The sequence below is a fragment of the Neltuma alba genome, unplaced genomic scaffold (genome assembly GCF_004799145.2).
Source record: "Neltuma alba isolate B1F8T4 unplaced genomic scaffold, ASM479914v2 tig00013744_pilon, whole genome shotgun sequence".
Lineage (NCBI taxonomy): Eukaryota > Viridiplantae > Streptophyta > Magnoliopsida > Fabales > Fabaceae > Neltuma > Neltuma alba.
Genome location: NW_021637884.1, coordinates 1 through 19539, shown reverse-complemented (window position 1 = coordinate 19539; position 19539 = coordinate 1). Strand labels below are relative to the sequence as shown.

Sequence of the window (19539 nt, the reverse complement as noted above, 5' to 3'; positions counted from 1 at the left end):
ATTGTTTTAGTGAAGTTAAATTTCTATGATTTTTTTCCTTCTTTTTCATCTTCTTTTATAAAGTTTCTACTTTCAATGTTGTTATCTTTCCAAATTAATAAAATTACGAGTATTTTCCTTTTATTAATTTTGTTTCTTCCTCCCTCTCTTGACTATGTTCCTTGTAACGAAGAATGGCTCCTATTGACGTCAATCATGAAGATTTATGTCTTGTTGACAGTGCAACAACTCATACAATACTTAGAAATAAAAAGTATTTCTCTTCTTTGGTAATGCAAGAAGCCAACGTTCAGACTATATCTGGAAGTGCAAAACTGATTGAAGGCTCCGGAAGAGCCAATATATTGTTACCTGGAGGAACAATATTATACATTGATAGTGCATTTTACTCAACTAAGTCTAAAAGAAATTTGTTGAGTTTTAAGGATATCCGCAAGAATGGATACCATATCGAAACAACAATTGAGGAAAATCAAGAATATCTTGCTATTACAAAGTCAACCTCAGGTAAAAAATGCACACTAGAAAGATTGCCTGCATTTTCTTCTGGCTTGTACTATACAATTATTAGTACAATTGAAGTACACATCATTATAAACCAGAAGTTTGTAAATGATAACAAATTTAATGTTTGGCATGACCGGTTAGGCCATCCCGGGACAATTATGATGCGAAAAATAATTGAGAATTCATGTGGACATTCATTGAAAAGTCAACAAATACCACAATCCAATGTTTTCTCATGTAATGCATGTTCCAAGGGAAAGTTAATTGTTCGGCCATCACCAGGAAAACTAAAAAGTGAGCCTCTCACTTTTCTAGAACGCATACAGGGAGATATTTGTGGACCGATACATCCAGCATGCGGACCATTTAGATATTTTATGGTTCTAATTGATGCATCAACAAGATGGTCGCATGTCTGTTTATTATCTTCGCGTAACCTGGCGTTCGCAAGATTATTGGCTCAATTAATTAGATTAAGAGCACATTTCCCTGATTTTCCTATCAAGAAAATACGTCTTGATAATGCTGGTGAATTTACTTCACAAGCTTTCAATGATTATTGTATGTCTCTTGGGATCGATGTTGAACATCCTGTGGCTCATGTGCACACACAAAATGGACTTGCAGAATCATTAATCAAACGTTTACAATTAATTGCAAGACCATTACTTATGAGATCAAATCTCCCAATTTCTGCTTGGGGACATGCAATTTTGCATGCAGCAATGTTAATTCGCATCAGGACAACAAGTTATCTCAAGTCCTCCCCTTTACAAGTGGTTTTTGGTCATGAACCAAATATTTCCCATCTAAGAACCTTTGGATGTGCTGTACATGTTCCAATTGCTCCCCCACAACGTACCAAGATGGGGCCTCAAAGAAGGATGGGAATATATATTGGATATGAATCTCCCACTATAATAAAATATCTAGAACCCTCAACAGGAGATTTGTTCACAGCTCGATTTGCCGATTGTCATTTTGATGAGTCAGTTTTTCCAACAATGAGGGGAGAAAATAAGAAGTTGGAAAAGGACATTAGCTGGAAAGAATTATCACTGTCTCATCTTGATCCTCGCACAAAAGAATGTGAACTGGAAGTTCAAAAGATAGTCAATTTACAAAGTTTAGCAAATCAATTACCAGATGCATTTACTGACCCGAAGAGAGTAACAAAATCACATATTCCAGCTGTTAATGCTCCTATTAAAATTGATGTCCCTGATGGACAACCAATTGTGAATGATTCTAAAGCACGCATGAAGCGTGGCAGGCCCATCGGCTCCAAAGATAAAAATCCTCGAAAGAAAAAAGGAGTTAAAAGTATAGATGGCCTAGTCGAGAATAATTTAGAAAAGTTAGCAACTCCAGAAGAGTCATCAGACAACGCTAACGTCCCAATTCTCAGTGAAAGTCAGGTACCTGAAATATGTGAAAATGATGAGATCTCAATTAATTATGTTATGAATGGGATACGATGGGACCGAAGTGAAGTCGACGTTGATGATATTTTCTCTTATAATGTAGCGCTCGATGTGATGAATGATAATGAGGATCATGAGCCAAAGTCAATTAGTGAATGTAAACAAAGAAAGGATTGGCCAAAATGGAAAAATGCAATTGAGGCAGAATTAAAATCGCTAGAACAGCGAAAAGTTTTTGGACCAGTAGTCCTTACACCTGAAGATGTAAAACCGGTTGGATATAAATGGGTTTTTGTGCGAAAGAGAAATGAAAAGGGTGAAATCATAAGATACAAAGCACGACTCGTTGCTCAAGGATTTACACAAAGACCTGGTATCGATTTTGAAGAAACTTATTCACCAGTAGTGGATACAACTACTTTTCGATACTTGATTAGCCTCGCAGTAAATAAAGGGCTCAATTTACATCTAATGGATGTTGTTACAGCCTATCTGTATGGCTCACTTGACAATGACATTTATATGAGACTCCCTGAAGGGCTGAAATTGCCAGAAGCACACAATTCAAACTCTCGAGAACGATACTCAATTAAGTTAAACAAATCCCTATATGGATTAAAGCAATCAGGGCGAATGTGGTATAACAGGCTTAGTGAGTATCTATTGAGGGAAGGATATAAAAATGATGCAATATGCCCATGTATTTTTATGAAAAGATCAGGAAATGAGTTCGTTATAATCGCTGTGTATGTTGATGATATAAATATTATTGGAACTCCTGAAGAGCTTGAAAAGGCAGTGAATTGCCTAAAGAAAGAATTTGAAATAAAGGATCTAGGAAGAACAAAATTTTGCCTTGGATTACAAATTGAGTATTTGAAAAATGGAATTTTTGTATATCAAGAAACTTATACAAAAAGGATCCTAGAACGTTTTTATATGGATAAATCACATCCATTATGTACTCCAATGGTTGTAAGATCTTTGGAGGTGGATAAGGACCCTTTTAGACCTCGAGAAATCGGGGAAAAAGGTGATGAAGAGCTACTTGGTCCAGAAGTACCATATCTTAGTGCAATTGGAGCACTAATGTATCTTGCTAATCATACACGACCTGATATATCATTTGCAGTCAACTTACTAGCAAGATATAGTTCTTCACCAACACGAAGGCATTGGAATGGAGTTAAACATATCCTTCGTTATCTTAAGGGTACAATGGATATGGGATTATTTTATTCGAATGCATCCAAGACCGATCTTGTTGGCTATGCAGATGCTGGATTTCAGTCTGACCCACATGTTGGTAAATCACAAACTGGCTATGTATTCACATGTGGCGGTACAGCCATTTCATGGCGATCTATGAAACAAACTATATCAGCCACATCATCTAACCATGCGGAGATTCTAGCAATGCATGAAACAAGTCGAGAATGTGTATGGTTAAGGTCCTTAATACATCACATACGAACTACTTGTGGCTTGTCTTCTGGTAAAATGATCCCAACAATACTGTACGAAGATAATACTGCATGTATTACCCAACTAAAAGAAGGGTATATCAAAGGAGACAGAACAAAGCATATCTCCCCAAAATTCTTCTTCACTCGTGATCTTCAAAAGGATGGTGAAGTCAATATCCAACAAATTCGTTCCAGCGAAAATTTAGCAGACCTATTCACCAAATCACTTCCAGCCACCACGTTCGAGAGACTTGTTCATGACATTGGACTTCGTAGACTCAGAGATATCAACTGACATTGTCAAGAGGGGGAGTAAATGTATGCTGTACTCTTTTTTTCCTTGTCTATGGTTTTTCCCATTGGGTTTTCCTGACAAGGTTTTTAACGAGGCAGCACTATGAAATATATATCAATAAATGTTGCACTCTTTTTCTTTACTAGGTTTTGTCCCACAGGGTTTTCTTAGTAGAAGTTTTTTAACGAGGCACATATTTAGTTATGGACATCCAAGGGGGAGTGTTATGAATATAATATCTTTATGGATGTCCATGTATCTATCATTATCTCCCTTATCTCCCAATATCTTCAGTAACTCCCATTATCCCCATTATCTGCAATTATCTTTATATCTGTAGATTCTATCAAAGATGTAAAGCCGTGCCTATAAATAGAGGCCATGTACAATGTATTCAGTACCCTATTGAATAGAAAGAGAAATACTCTCTCTCATTGATATTCTTTCTTCTCTGTTCTTCTTCTTTATTTACAAGGACTCCTTTTTGTGGCTGGTTGGAGGAAAAAAAGGGAAAAAAATGTCATCTTTGTTGACAAATAGAGACCTCGGCTGGTTAAAACATAGCTTAACAAGTTGGTCCCTCCCTGTCTCCCCAAATCGTTTTGATCGAAGAGTTTCATCATCTACGCTGGAACAAGCCAAAAGACTAGTCTCTTTCTCAAGTTCCTCGCTTCTAAGAAGGCGAGGTCAAGATGGTACTCCCACTCTAACCAAACCAACGCCACCAATGAAAAATTTGGATTTTCCTTTCCCGAGCCCAAATTTTCCTTGAACGAAACCAGCCCTCACCTAAGGCTTTGTTTGGTTCAATGGAGGGGAGGGAGGGGAGGGGAGGGGAGGGTACAAGTTTTGTTTGGTTGGAGGGAAAGAGAAGGGAGGTGAGATGTCTTGTTTGGTTTAGGAGGAGAAGGAAGGAGAGCTAATTATAAGTTGACAAATATGTCTTTACCTCTTTATTTAGATTTCTTTATTATTTTATTATGATATTATATCATAATTATTATTTTCTAATTTGTGAATATAAAAAAAAAACTAGATACCTTGAGACATAACAAATAGATTATAAATAATCATATGTCAAAATAAATGTCAATAAAAAATTATAATCTTTAGCATATTATATAAATTATAAATAAATTTATGCTCCAAATTTTGAATTATTCCATCCTTAATTACATGATGTGCGTAACCTCACATACTTAATTAGATAATAAATAGAGTTTTGTGGAAAAAAATAAAATTGAGATTAATGAGATGAAGGATCAGACAAGAGGAAAAGATATGGAAGATTAATGGTAGAGAACGTGAGAAATGATGAAATCAGAGTAAGAAAATATGCAGGAAAAAAAAAGAATCTTTGAGGAGTAAAAAAAATCAATAGAAGAATAGTAGGGGCTGAAAAGAAAAAAAGAGTAAAAAAAAGCAAAGAGTTAAAAAAAGTTCTTACTAAAAAGGATAAACTTGAAATATTAAAAAATTGACATGGGTAATTTAGTCAACATAAAATATAATATCTCTTTCCCCTCCAAAAAAATCCCAATTTTAGAGGGGAGCAAAAGAAGGGTGGGGAGCACTAAATGACAAAATTTTTTCCTTCTCCTTCGCTCCATTTTTTTAAACTAAACACAATTTCTCCTCCTTTCCCATTTCCTTTCCTCTCTTCAAAAACCTTCCAAGCAAACAATGCCTAATGCCCCGTTTGGTATGCTGGAATTGAGGGGGTTGGAAATGGAAATGGAAATGAATTCTATCATATTGGATGTGTGGTACGCTAAGCGCACATGGAATTGGGCTCCACATGGAAGCCAAACTACTGGAATTGGCTTCCATCAAAAAACCCGAAGATTTCCAATTCCATGTAACATTATTCATTTTTGCCCCTCCACGCTTCACGCGAACTACTACCCCCTCAAGCTTCTGATCCTGCTGCCGGCGATCTCCTCCCCCTACCGCTAGCAAGCTTATGCCCCTCAAACTTCAGACCCCATCACTGACAAAGCCCCCACCATCTCCTCTATAGATCCAGATCACTCTACTTCGTCTTTGACTTCTTCCGCTCTGTCTGTCTTCGACTTCTTTAGATCTTTGAAAATGCCAAAGGGTGAAGAAGGTAGAGGTGGCGGCGAGGGCAGCAGGGAGGCAATGGTGAGGATGACAGCAATGACGACCTCCCACCCTTCTCCTTAATGACGGAGAACTGTAGATCTTCTCTGATTGCTCATCCTTGATTGTGAGTTCACTATTTCTTCTGGGTTTCTCAGATCTAAGTCACGATTCCATTTGGGTTCCTCACAATTCTATGAGTTACAATTGATTATGGGTGCATATTGGTGTTCGATTCTAATTTCTTCAATCCCCAGCTTGAAGTTGCTAGATGGGTCGCGCATTACACCATCATCCTTGTCTCCGATGTCACCTCCATCGTGTGTGGTTTTTGGCTAGCAAGGACTCTTGCCAAAAGGGGAAAAAAATCCCTTTTGCCTTCTGATTTTTCAGATTTATTTTTCATGTTGATTTATGCTTTTATTTTTGCATTGATTGCTGGGTTTGATTCCTCTTAATGTTTTATTCAATTTTGTAAATAAAATTGCAGACTTAGATGATCTATCTGATTCATATGACCTTTGAAAATTTGCTAATAGATGTCTGTACCCGTATTGTTGGGTTTGTTTCTCAATTGATTTTTCCAGATTCGTGACTAGTATCTGAAATGGCGATGAAGAAGAAGACTGTGGTCTCTGGGTTGCGATGAAGTTTTGTGTGAAGCTGGGTTGATTTAACTTTTCGGTGGGAGAGAATGAGTCTTTAGAGGAGGGCATTTTGGTATTTTTCTTTGAAAATTCCATGTGTATACCAAACATATTTTTAAGCCCCATTTCCATATCCATTTCCATTTCAATATCCATATCCATATCCATTTCTATTTCCTTCAAAATCAATTCCAGGTACCAAACGGGCCCTAAAATGATTTTTAAAACCATTTCCACTGAACGCCGTGAAATTTATTTCAGGGGTGTTTAGATATTTCTTTAAACCATAGTTTTGAGGAAAAAAATTATCTAAACACCATATTTTTTCTCAAAATCAATTTTAAATTTAAAACCATGGTTTGAATAAGAGTAATAAGTATCTTAATTTTTTGTGAAATTACTTTTGATTTGAAAACCATGGTTGTGGGTATAAAACCATGGTTTTTTATGAAGTAATTTTTTTTTTGCTTTTGAAGATATAAAACTTTGCTTTGGGTTCGATCCTTAATATAAGAGCTAAACAACTAATTTATCAGTATTAAAAAATTAATTAAATTATTTATTTATAATAAATAGGTGTTGCATTCTCTCAGATACTTGTTAATGATGTGTATTGAGACTACTATTTGATAGAACATTTAACATGTGCAAATTTGCACGGGACTACTTTAAAAAAATGGATAAATGTGTGAGACAAGATAAATTGGTGTCTTATATTCAAAATCAATATAAATATCCGATTAGGTCTCATACTAAGGATCAAAGGTAATATTAATTAATTTTTTCATATATCATTTATTATTTTAAACAAAAATATAAAATAAAATATATTTTTATCTAATTATCATATTAATTTAGGGAAAAAGATACTAAAATACCTTCAAAATTACTAAATGAAAAAAAAGGGTAGATAAATTTCAAAATCCCAATTTAGACCCCAGGTACTATTGGATTTTTTAAATGTTGTAAAATTACACAAATGCCCTTTACTTTTTTTAAACTTTTTTTAAATACTACCACATCAGCAATTCCGGCCGCCGAAGCTCTGACGCCGACGACCCTGCTTGCGACCAACCACTGGAGCTCCAGCGACCGGTTACCAGAGTTCCGGTGACTGGTTGTCGGAGTTCCAATGACTAATTTTTCTTATATATTGACTACTCTTTTTTAGTTATTGACTACATTTATTTTTGAACTTTGATGACACGTTACCGGAACTCCAGTGACTGGTCAGGGGAGCTCCAATGACTACTCTTTCTTATGTATTGACTGCTCTTTTTTAGCTATTGACTACATTTATTTTTAAATTTTGATGACTACTCTTGCTTATGTATTGACTACTTTTTTAGCTATTGAGTACATTTATTTTTAAATTCTGATGACTACTTTGCTAAACTATTGACTACTCCAGTAATGCGATTTACTACTCTTGTGTAGCCAATAGCTATATAAAAATATCATTGAAACTTTGAAAACAAAAGTTATTAATAGTTAAAATAGAGTAGTGAATAGCTATATGAAGTAGTCACCGACAGTAAGGACAATGTTGTCATTTTACAAGATTTGAAAATTCCAAAATGGTACTTGGGGTCTGAATTGGAATTTTGAAATTTACCTACCCTAATTTATTATTTAGTAATTTTGAGGGTATTTTACTGTCTTTTTCCCATTGATTTATGTTATTTTTAATAATTTGTATATAAAAAAATTCTAATAACAACCATCTAAAATATTCTCATTTTACTAAAATCAGTTTTTAAAATCTATTCTTAAAATTTTTTTTTTCAAAATTTATTCTCAAAATATATTTTTTTAAAATTTGCGAAAGCTATTTTCCAAACATGGTTGGGGGTGTGTTTGGATGAAACCAAACCGTGATTTGGAAAAGTGATTCTGGAGAATAGATTCTGGGAAGAATAAATTCTGGAAAGAATAGATTTTATGAAAAAGTGATTTTGAGAAGTGAGAGTGTTTGGATAGTTGTTATCAGAAGCACTTTTTATATATATAAATTACTAAAAAAAAGAAATAAGTTAATATGATAATTACAGAAAAAATAGATTTTATGATATATTTTAATTTAGTGGAATAAAATTGTTAATAATATATTTTTTATTAACATAATTAATAACACATAAGATAATATAATTAATGAATAATTAATATGTATATATATATAAATATAAGATTAAATATGTTTATAAAAAAATATGTTTATAAAAAAAATAACAAGATACATATCCTATAGGCTTTATACTCTCTCTTTTTTTCTTTAAAAACAAAATTTTTTGTTTTTTCAAACTATGGTTTTGGCCCAAAATCATGGTTTTGGTTTTGAGGGGGTGTTTGGATAGCATTTTGTGCAAATCAGGCTTCCAAGCCATGGTTTGCAAGTGCATCCAAACAGTGCCGGTTCCATGCGATCACCCCCGAATTCGTTTCTTTCCCATCTGCGATTTTCCTTCCCTTCCCTCCCGACCTTCTCCACTTGCGAGCGGCGGACCCGAGATCGCGTCTCCTCCTCCTTCTTCCTCTCTTGCTTGAATCTGCTACTGCATGACAGCGTAAGGCCGAGCGAGGAGCTTCCATTTGTCTAGCGTTCGACGTTTCTTCTCCATCTCCTTCGTCTTCAAGTTCTCGGCTTCCCCTTCTCTTTCATCTTCAAGTTCTCGGCCTGTCGCCACTGTTGCTCGCCGCTGCTCGGCACTTCCGTCCCTACTGTACCAGATAAGGTGATAAATATGGCTTTTGCCCCCCTTCTCTCTCACTTAGAAGTGTCTGAAATATGATGAAATTTCCTGCTGATAACATTTTTTCTCCCCTTATTGTATGTTCCACTCTTTGGGTGGTAATTCCTAAGTGCATATTAATTAACATAGAACCGTAATAATTTCTGTATTGTAATATCAGTATCTGAATCGATTGAGGGACACTTGTATTCATATTTTTTATGCATAGTTACCCACAAATAATGCTTCTAAGAAAATATAGGCCAAAAAATTGTTGTGATGAAAGTTAAGTGCGTTGAAGTTTGAGAAAAGCCTCGCAATGAAGTTAGAATGAGGAGTAAGTTGTTTATTGTTAGTTGTTGGATTTTAATGTGGTATTAGTCCACGAATTTATGAGAAGACTATGACCATTCGCTGATATTCATTTGCCAAATAAACCAGTCAGATATAACGGAAAACTTGAGGATTGAATCGTGTAATTAGAGTCATGAACGGTGCCAAAATTAGCTTTTACGAGTGTATTAGAACTTTAAAAGTTTGAACAGTTTCAATGTTGATATGTATATATATTGATGCATGTGGCTGATGTGTACATATATGTGAATATCAAAATGAGTAATCTTTTTGTATTATATTGTCCCTGTCAATTTCAGATTTGTATCTTATTTGTTGTTGGAATGTGATGGGAGTGTTATTTTTTTTCTGTTGTCCCTGACTCCCTGTCATTATTCTTGTTCTATTCTTATTTCATGTTCATATTATTAGAGGTATATTGTCACTTTGACGAGTCTGGTACTGTTGTAAATTATAATACTTTGAGATTGATTATCATTTGATATTTGCTTTTGTGTAATGAACTTTGATGTTTGATGTTAGGTTACGGACTTTGGTCGTTGCTTTAGAGTTCTTTTGTGTGTGCGTGTGTGTATTGTTTAGACTTTGATTGGTAATAAAAAAAAAAATAGGAAAATTTCAGAATCTGGACCTAGACTAGATCAACTGCACCACTGTGAACAAGTTATTTGATGGGCTGGACCGGCCTTCGGGCTGTTCACCTAAATAGACCAAACCTCGGGCTACTGTGACCAGCCCCCGGGCTAATGCACTGCCACGTGACTCTTCCTTTTTTGCTCACCCTTGTCCTCCCCGTTCCAAAATTCTTTTTTTCCTTTTCTGTTCTATCCACGTTCTCTGAATTCTAATGATGTTTTGTTGACTTCTTGTGTTCTTTCTCCTTGCTTTAATTCCTTATCTTCGTCCTAATCTCCTCTCCTCCCTTTCTGTGTTATTTAGTGATCTCATCCAATCAGAACGAAGATGTTTCTAACAAGGTGAATCCCGGTTTTTCTCTTTAACGCAAGATATGCTCTCTCTCTCTCTCTCTCTCTCTCTCTCTCGCTTTCTTCAGCCCTGTATTTACAAGTTGATATGGAGTTTCTTCTGGAACCATCTGAATCTTTTGTTTGTTGTGTTTGGATGTGAGAAAGGACTGAGTATGACCGTGGAGTCAATACGTTTTCTCCTGAAGGCCGGCTTTTTCAGGTTGAATATGCAATTGAGGCCATCAAGGTACGGTGATCTTCACAGTGATCTCTCATTTCCGTTCTATTTTTTCCCCCATGGTTAAGACATATTATTTCTATGTGATCAATCCCTCTCATTTTTTCATATGAATCATATTTATATTTTGGAACTTTTTGGTTAATAATTAAAGTATTTGATGCAAAAACTGATTGTTTATTCATTGACTTGAAACAAATATTTATAGGCTTGTACCAGGTTTCAGCCTTGATTACATGATAATTGGGAATCACAATCAAATCAACAATTCAAAATTTAAAAAGGAGAATATGCTGCTATCTAGGATTAAATCAACATATTAACTCTGATTGTCCTAGGACCTAAATTTTGCCCAAGCCCCTACTAACAATAGTGGAGCATGGGGAGGCTAGGCTTATTTCATGCTTCCCATATCTGTTATTTGCTTATTTTCTGAGCTGTTACAGCTAATTGGGAGTGAGCAGTTTATGACTTTTTCCGGTGTTTTGTTTCTTCTGATCCTGTGCTGGCGTAATAATATGCATCAATTGTAAATTATAATTGGCTTTTGTTGGCTGCAGCTGGGATCAACTGCAATTGGGTTGAAGACAAAAGAAGGTGTTGTCCTTGCAGTTGAAAAGCGTATCACTTCACCCCTGTTGGTGTGTTTATTTACCAAATTGCATTTTTGTAGTGTCACTGGCTAAAAACATTTTTATGAAATGCGACGCTAGCTCTGTTATTGAAGCAGGTGATGAGTAGTATATATGTAAGAAAATTGCGTGTTGAAATTTGATGTAGATTTACTTGATGAAAATTGTACTTTGTGGGTCATTCTGTTGGTTGTGTTTGCATCATTATTTATTTCACGAAAATATATTCTTTTGAGATTATTTTACTTCTGGCTCTGTTGTGATATTAATAATAATACTGGGCGGTAGCTAAATTGTGTTTGTACCTTGACATTTAATATTTCTAACCTTGGTTTTCTTTCACCTTTTTTTCATCGTGTGAAAGATGTTATTATCTTTAGGTTCTAATAGAAATGGACATAATATCTATTTTATATTCTAACTTAATCTACAGTTATATGGTGTTCTGTTTGGTCTAAGAAATATGATTATTGTCTATGCTTAACTTATGAGGGGAAGATCTCAAAATGTTGCTATATGTTTCTGTGTGATTTTGTGATAAAAATATGTTGCATCTTATTAAGAATGGCCAGCGGTGTAAATAGATACATGGGAGTAGTCAAGAGTGACTGAGATCACGACATTCTAGGGATAGGCCGAGATTCTAGGATACAATCAGATGCAAAAAATCAAAATAATATCTAACAGATTTAATACTATCTATCTTGACGGCACCTTAGTAACGTAGGTTAATTAGGTAGAAAACTTGAAAGCTAGGTTAGGGTTTTAGGCCCAAGGTCCATTACTAACAATTTCTAATGATATCCACTCAATTCAAGCCACATATTCTTTGGGCTGTGGTATAAATATATTTGTGCGACTGACTTCAATTTTTTTGCCTGAACTTCTCTTGCAGGAGCCAAGCAGTGTTGAGAAAATTATGGAAATTGATCAGCACATAGGTTGTGCAATGAGTGGACTAATTGCTGATGCTCGAACACTTGTTGAGCATGCACGAGTGGAAACTCAGGTTCTGTGGCTGTTCCTTGTTTTCTTTTATTGTTAGCTGATTATTTGATTTACATGTATCATGTTATTGTTCACAGAATCATAGGTTCTCCTATGGGGAGCCAATGACTGTAGAGTCTACAACCCAAGCTCTATGTGATCTAGCCTTGCGATTTGGTGAAGGCGATGAAGAATCAATGGTAAGAACAACTTGGCTTTCTCAATATATGCTGCGTTCCATTTGATGTTACATGGTATGCATAATATGGGCACATGTTATAAGCAGTTGTTGCTATGTGGCTTTGTAACTTGCATATACTCCGGAATAAGTGTCTTTTATGCCTATTCAGTGTCAGTGGTCTGTGTATTCGTTTTCATGAGCTTAACTGGTAGATATAAATTGGTTGGATGATGGAGAATGCGCCTCTTGCTTGTGTAATTGAAGGATAACCTTAAAGTTAAGTGTTGTGCCTTAGATGTCTGTGATGTTGTATCTTTGGGACAGAATGTTCGATTGCTTAGTGATTCCATGTAAAAAAAATGTGGTAAAGATGAAGGTAATTAGGTAAGAATTATTTGTACTTTTTAAAGATTGGAGCTGCTTTTATTCATCATGTTCTTGCAGAAAATGTGTGCTTTGCATTGTTTTTGAGGATCAAATTTGATGTTTGAATTAGTTTCTGAAAAACACCTTAATTTTCAGTCATGTACACTCAAGAGATGCAAGTTACTCTGGAAAAGATTGTAAACAAGTGAAGCTGCAAATGCATGCTGTGCAAGGGTTAGATAGCTGAAGTTCAAGGATTTATCTAAGATAAATGGAAAATTAGGAATGACACCTTAGAGTCACATAAATAATGTCCTCAAAGGATTGGAATATATTAACTTTGGGTAAGAATGATTAGAATGGATGAATTCATGGGGAGTTGAAGTGCTGTAACAATTGTTATTAATAAATTATTGTGAGATGAGTTTGTTTCCTTGGCTTAATTCTTCCTCCAAATATACTATACATAAGTTATGAACTGTAAATTGATAAATATTAATTGGTGGTGGCTTTTGCTAAAAAAAACAAAATTAGTTGGTGGTGTGTGGCACTTAATTGGGATGGGTAACCTTCTACCAAAAGCTAGCTATTGAGATTGGAGAAGTAACGCAAATGAGTTTCCTATTGAGTTTCTGATACTATTCAATTTGGGCCTGATGCACCTCATCTTCGGAGAGCTAACATCATGGCATTTGACTTCCTTGCCAGCCAAGGGTGGTGGGTTACTGGTAACCACCAGCTTTGCCACCGATTGCTTATTCAATTGGATGGGGAAGCCTCCCCCAAAAGCTCACTATTGAGGCGGGACAGTCTACCCTATAAGTCTTAACTCATTGAGCATCTTATGCTACTCAATATGGGATTGGGGCATCTCATTCGCTCAAGTTTCGACAAGTCTTTTTGAACATATCATCACTTAAGTTTTGATGATGTATGGGTATGCATGTCATGCGTTTTTAGAGAATGAAGTCATTCTAATTCTGAATAGTAATTTGAAGTTAAGTCATTAGAATACTACATTCAGATTTAACTGCACCTTTTGCCAAATCTAAACGAGTTTGTTACGTCAAATTTATTTGAAACTACCCTAAGACATGAGATCAAGTTCTCTCCATCTTGGAGAGAACAATAGATGTTGAAAAGAGATTAAAAAACGATATTCATTATTTGTAAATTAGGAGTTATGGATAAATATAAAAAATAAGATTCTAAAATTTAAAGTCAGAATTTGAATGAGTTATCTTTTTTTAGGATCTTCCTTCTTGAATTTTAAAATTTCCTATTATCCTGTGTTTCGAAATGCATCCGGAGTTTTATACATCCTTACTAGTTAGGGTTTGGTAATGTCGATAGATTCATTAGTAAAGGTTCTATTAGCTCTCATACTTTCTTTGACATCTCCTATCCTCATTTCTTATGCTTGCTCTGATCCTATTTCATCTTAATTCTTGTAATTAATTTGAATTTTCTAAAATATAGACTGGTTGCCATTAATGCCTTCCTTTCTATTGGAAAATATCCTTATTTTTATTTGGTTGCTCCAGTATTTTAACGTTTTTTTTCCCCTTCCAAATCTGCCAAGGATGCATGTTAACGTATGATCTATATTTTTTCTTCGTCTTGACAGTCACGACCCTTTGGAGTGTCTCTCCTCATTGCAGGCCATGATGAGAATGGACCTAGTTTGTGAGTACGCCTTTTTCATTTTACTGTGCAATGGCTACTTGTGACGTGTACTACAATATTATGGCTGTCACTGATTGTTTGTCTCATTTTAATGGCAGTAGAATGCAATTTATATATGTTTAATGCATGGGCTTGTGAATTTGTGGAGAATATTTATTAGTATCACCTTAGAACAAACTGTACGCCCATAAGGTTTTTCAATCGCATGCTTTTGTTCTCTTAACCATTATCTATTCCTTGTTTTTCCTTTTCCCTTGGTTTGGCACATCTCTCACGAGGTACAATAGGGTGTATTCTATCTATTGTCTGCTTGAGGTTAGAGGAAGATTTCTGTTTGGAACCTCCCGTCAACAAGAATGCATGCATTACATGATGTATGGCGAACCAGTTGAGTGCCGATATCAATGTAGAAATATTTTCTGGAAAAAGCTAGTAGATAACCACTATAAGAGGATCACTCTCCTTGAATCTCACTCAAAAGAAAAAAAAAAAAAAGGACACGCATTTGTTCACAATACACACTACAAGCACAAAAAGATGCAAGGCTAGTTCCTTCAATAACAGAACAGGGTTGCCAACTATGAAGAGGTTGGCTTTCCACCAAACCTTACGAAAATTCTTCCTACTCCCTTCTTTCTCAGCCTTCCTCTTTATGTGCTACCTCTGGAAACTAGATTTTATATTTAGGACCCGAGGTAGTACTTTTTAAACTGTTCCCTCCTACCTCTTGTTCATGCCCTTGTCGGTTCTTTCAGTTTTTCTTTATTTCATTGTAGCAATGTTTTAGCTTTGCTGATCCATCATGAAAGCAAAGGTCTTCAGGGTTAATGATAGAATTAGGGTAATGAGAATAACGGTGAGTCATTTATGGGAACAAGTCAGACTCTGAGGGTAATGAGAATAACAGTAGGTGAATTATTTATGGGAACAAGTCAGAATCTAACTTCATATACACGCAAAGACTTCAGAATCGCATGAATTTCATAAAAGATTCATTGCCTATCTTCTTCATACAGCAATACTTTAGATTACTTGTTAGCATTGGAAAGGGAGAAGAGACTAAAAACAAGAAAATACTAACTCGCTCAACACCCATTACACCCATCAAAGCCCCCTTTTTATAGTCTTAATACGTATATTCCTAAACTACCCCTGACCCTATCCCTAATTCCATGTATCAATGTAACCCCCCCCCCAAGGAAAAGATCCTTGCACTCAAGCATCAGTACAAAAGCAGTGGGGAAAAAAAACACTTAAAACTAAAACTCCTTCTCTAGCTCTCTGTCTTCTTTTCTCCTTCCTTATTATTATTATTATTGTTTTAAACATAGTTGCAAACTCATAAAAGTGAAAAGAAATTTGAAGTAAAATTAATGAGCATCAAAACCGAAGCCTCCTCCAGTAGTCCTTTAGTCCAGGAGCCCAAAGTCATCCTCTATTTGAGCCCAAGTGACCCCCAACACTGAATCTTCAGGAATGCACACCCTACATCCATTCAACATACTTCAATGACTGTACGCCCCGTATCAATCCAAAGGTGTTTGGGTCCATATATGCTTGAGGAGCCTAAATCACATAGATAAGATGCCGTAAGTGCATTACTGTAAGAGTGCTTGAGGTCAGTGATAGCGAGAGCATTCTGGTCCAAACGGTTGTTGATAGAAGTGAAGGTGGCTTGGTGAAGCTTAAGGCGACGTGCCAAGTCGTCAAGGCCTTCATGGATAGAGTTTGGCACTGCCATAATGGTGTTGTTGAAAATCATTGAGGGACCTTCTGGCAACGGCGACTGTGGCCAGAGGCTAGGCTTTGATACCTTTGTTAGCATTGGAAAGGGAGAAGAGACCAAAAGACAAGAAAATACTAATTCACTAAACACCCATTACACCCATCAAAGCCCCCATTTATAGTCTTAATTCCTACATCCCCAAACTACCCTATTCCTAATTCCCATGTGTCATTACTACTGATGATTCTATGAGAAAAATATTTCACCTCGATTCAAAGCGATAGGGTGTACATCCTACTATGTCTTTCTTTCTCCGACTATAGGTAATTATTGGATAGTATAGGTTTGAACGTGGAGAGAGAGAGGGGTAGACTGGAATACTTCGTGTGTATATTATTGATAGGTAACCAATGCTCATATAGGATGCTGGGCTTTTCTTACAATTAGGCAGGAATCGATTACGTTGATAGGTAATTAATGCAGAATAAAAGTCAAGTCGCTTATGATCTGTGCCAAGATGTTAGGGCCTTGAATACAAGATATTCTAGCAATGGTCAAGAGGGAATTTTGGGCTACGATTTCTGACAGTAATAATAGGGGGCATCCTATCAGTTGAATCCCTTATGTGGCATATGGTAAAGAATCTAGTTATCAGTTATCATTTATTGCTAGTTGAGTGGGTTCATGAGGAATTACCTCCTGATATTTGTGTGGAATGTTGTAAAGCCTTGGAGACTTGAAGAAATTTGTTTCAACAGCCCATTTGGTACATCGATTAGAAGGGAATTGATTGAAAAACGTGATTTTGGGAATGGAAAATGATTAGTGTGCCCCATCCCCCACTTTATAAAAGTAATAAAAATGAAAAATGTTGAATAATTATTACAAGGGCTTACAGAATTAAAAGAAAGGAAGCCTGCTGCTGCAGGAGTATTTGGGGTGGGCTTTTTGGCCTTTCATGGAAGGCTTTGTTCTTAGAATCTGATGCAATCTTTTTACTAGAATGCCATAGATTAGGAATGAGAGGAAGAAAAATACTAAAAGGCATTCGTCTCATAATTGATGGTATTAGCAGTTTCTTGCACAGTTGTTCCTTTTCTTCGCTTAGGATAATCCTGGTCTCTATGAAGGCTCAATCTATATAAGTCTTATAGACATGCACATCACAATTAATGCTGCTTGTTATTTATTTTAATTTTTCATTTTTTAGGCTCCATTCCTTTATCCTCTATTAAGTTTAGAGGAAAACTGGGATGAATTTCTTGCATTATTCACCATTAGAAGGGTTGCATTTATATAAGGTAGAGGTTCCTCAGTATTAATGGCTTATAATATCATAATGATAGTATCCTAAGAATAATATCTGATTCAATGCCATTTACGTTAATAGGAACTCTAATATCTTTACATGCTCCAAAGAAAATTATTATTTTGTTGTTGCTGGTCTTAATTGATACAAGGGTGTATTTATACACCATTAGAAGGGCTGCATTTATACAACGTAGGGGAGCCTTAGTATTAAAGGCTCATAATATCGTAATGATAATATCCTAAGAAAAATATCTGATTCTATGCTATATACGTTAATAGGAACTCTAATATCTTTACGTGCTGCAAATGAAATTATTTATTTTGTTGTTGCTGGTCTTATTGATACTAGTTCCTCGTTGAAGTCTTTCATTTTGTGGATCTTTAGCTGACTCTGGCTTCTGATATGCAGATATTATACTGATCCGTCGGGAACATTTTGGCAATGCAATGCTAAAGCTATTGGTTCAGGTTCAGAAGGAGCAGACAGTTCTCTGCAAGAACATACAACAAGGTATAATGTTCTGATGGTAGGGCTGTTTCTTCATATACTATTAGTGTTTGTAACAATAAAATGTGATCGGGAGAGATGATAAGTGCAAAGAGGAGTAGAACAAATAATAATAAATACATGTGGTGACGTGATGCTTATTAGTCTAGGTCTAGCTTAGTGGTGATAGGGGAGTAAAAATGTATTAACATATGTACTTGCGTTTTGAAGCATGGTTATCAAAGCGAGATACGAATAGTGAATCGTAAGATTCATAAATAATTATTAAGGATGATATATAAGTAATTTTTGTATAAAAGGATATGAAAAGTTTGTAAATATTAGGTGCTTTAGACCTCCCAAAAAAAATGAAAAAGCCAACATATGAAATTCTAAAGACAAATAGTCCTCAAAATCAATTCAAAAATCAAAATCCTAGCTTAAAAAGACTAAAATCACTGAACATAAAATTGAATTCATCATTCATCACCTCCAAGATCAATGTCACTCAATTCATGATCATCCTCTATTAACAATGCCACTTCTTCATCATCCTCTTCCACGTCTTCAGCATCATCTTCATTCTCATCTCTTGTCTTACTAAAGATTTTCCTTTGTTTGGCTTTGGCATTCAAGTTTCTTGGACCTATAGGGGCAAAAAAACTTAATAAGCATGATGTATATATTTAAACTAAAATTAACTTAAGTTTAGCTTTAAAAATAATACCTCTCTTTCTTTTTAACTTGGAGCTCTTTCATCAAGAGCAAAACTCTCATGTATGTTCATCTATGACCCATCCACTGGCAAGCATGGATTTTCTTTCTCAGTGATCCGCTCATCATCAGATTCAATATCTGATAAACAGATTGGATATATGTCTCTCCTTTTCCTCTCTAATCTTTGTCTCATCTCAAAGTTGAAGGTTGTACTTGACAAATACAAGTGCATTTAACCTTTGTTGTTCTAAACGATTTCTTCGCTTAGTATGCACTTGATCAAAATCCTCATTGCTATCTTTTGCAACTTCTTGTCCTCTCTTCCATAACTTTCCACCAAAGAGCTAAAAAAAGATACAATAATGAGAAATGATTTCAAAAATTCAGATTTATATTAAGATTAAAAATTAAATTCTTCTAAGTAGTATAGACTATAGACTAGAGAACGATACCAGGTTGCTTTTTGTTTCTAGTATCTATTGCCATGCTCCTTCCAAAAAAGGCCCTTAGCAGACTTGAATGCTTCAAGTTGTTGATCAACTAAAAATCTTGTATTTCTATTCGGATCATTCTCTCAATAGTTTCATATAAACCAAAATAAACTTCTTGTCCGCATTTAAATTTTTCATCAACCTACGAAAATAATAAAAAGTTATGTTTTTCTAAGTTCTAACATACAAATAAACAATAAATATTTAAATTTTAAATTTAAACT

At 35.3% G+C, this 19539-nt stretch overlaps 1 protein-coding gene across 1 annotated transcript; it reads left to right on the top strand.

Annotated features, from left to right (window-relative positions):
- Positions 1-8866: 8866 nt before the first annotated feature.
- On the top strand, positions 8867-18131 carry LOC114739027 (proteasome subunit alpha type-5-like; the record flags this gene model as incomplete). The annotated part of the gene is made up of 8 exons (XM_028927094.1): positions 8867-9174; positions 10465-10502; positions 10659-10740; positions 11292-11372; positions 12259-12372; positions 12449-12550; positions 14525-14583; positions 18030-18131. Coding segments are annotated over exons 2-8 (554 nt in total), but the record flags the coding sequence as incomplete, so codon positions are not given.
- Between the last annotated feature and the right edge of the window lie 1408 nt (positions 18132-19539).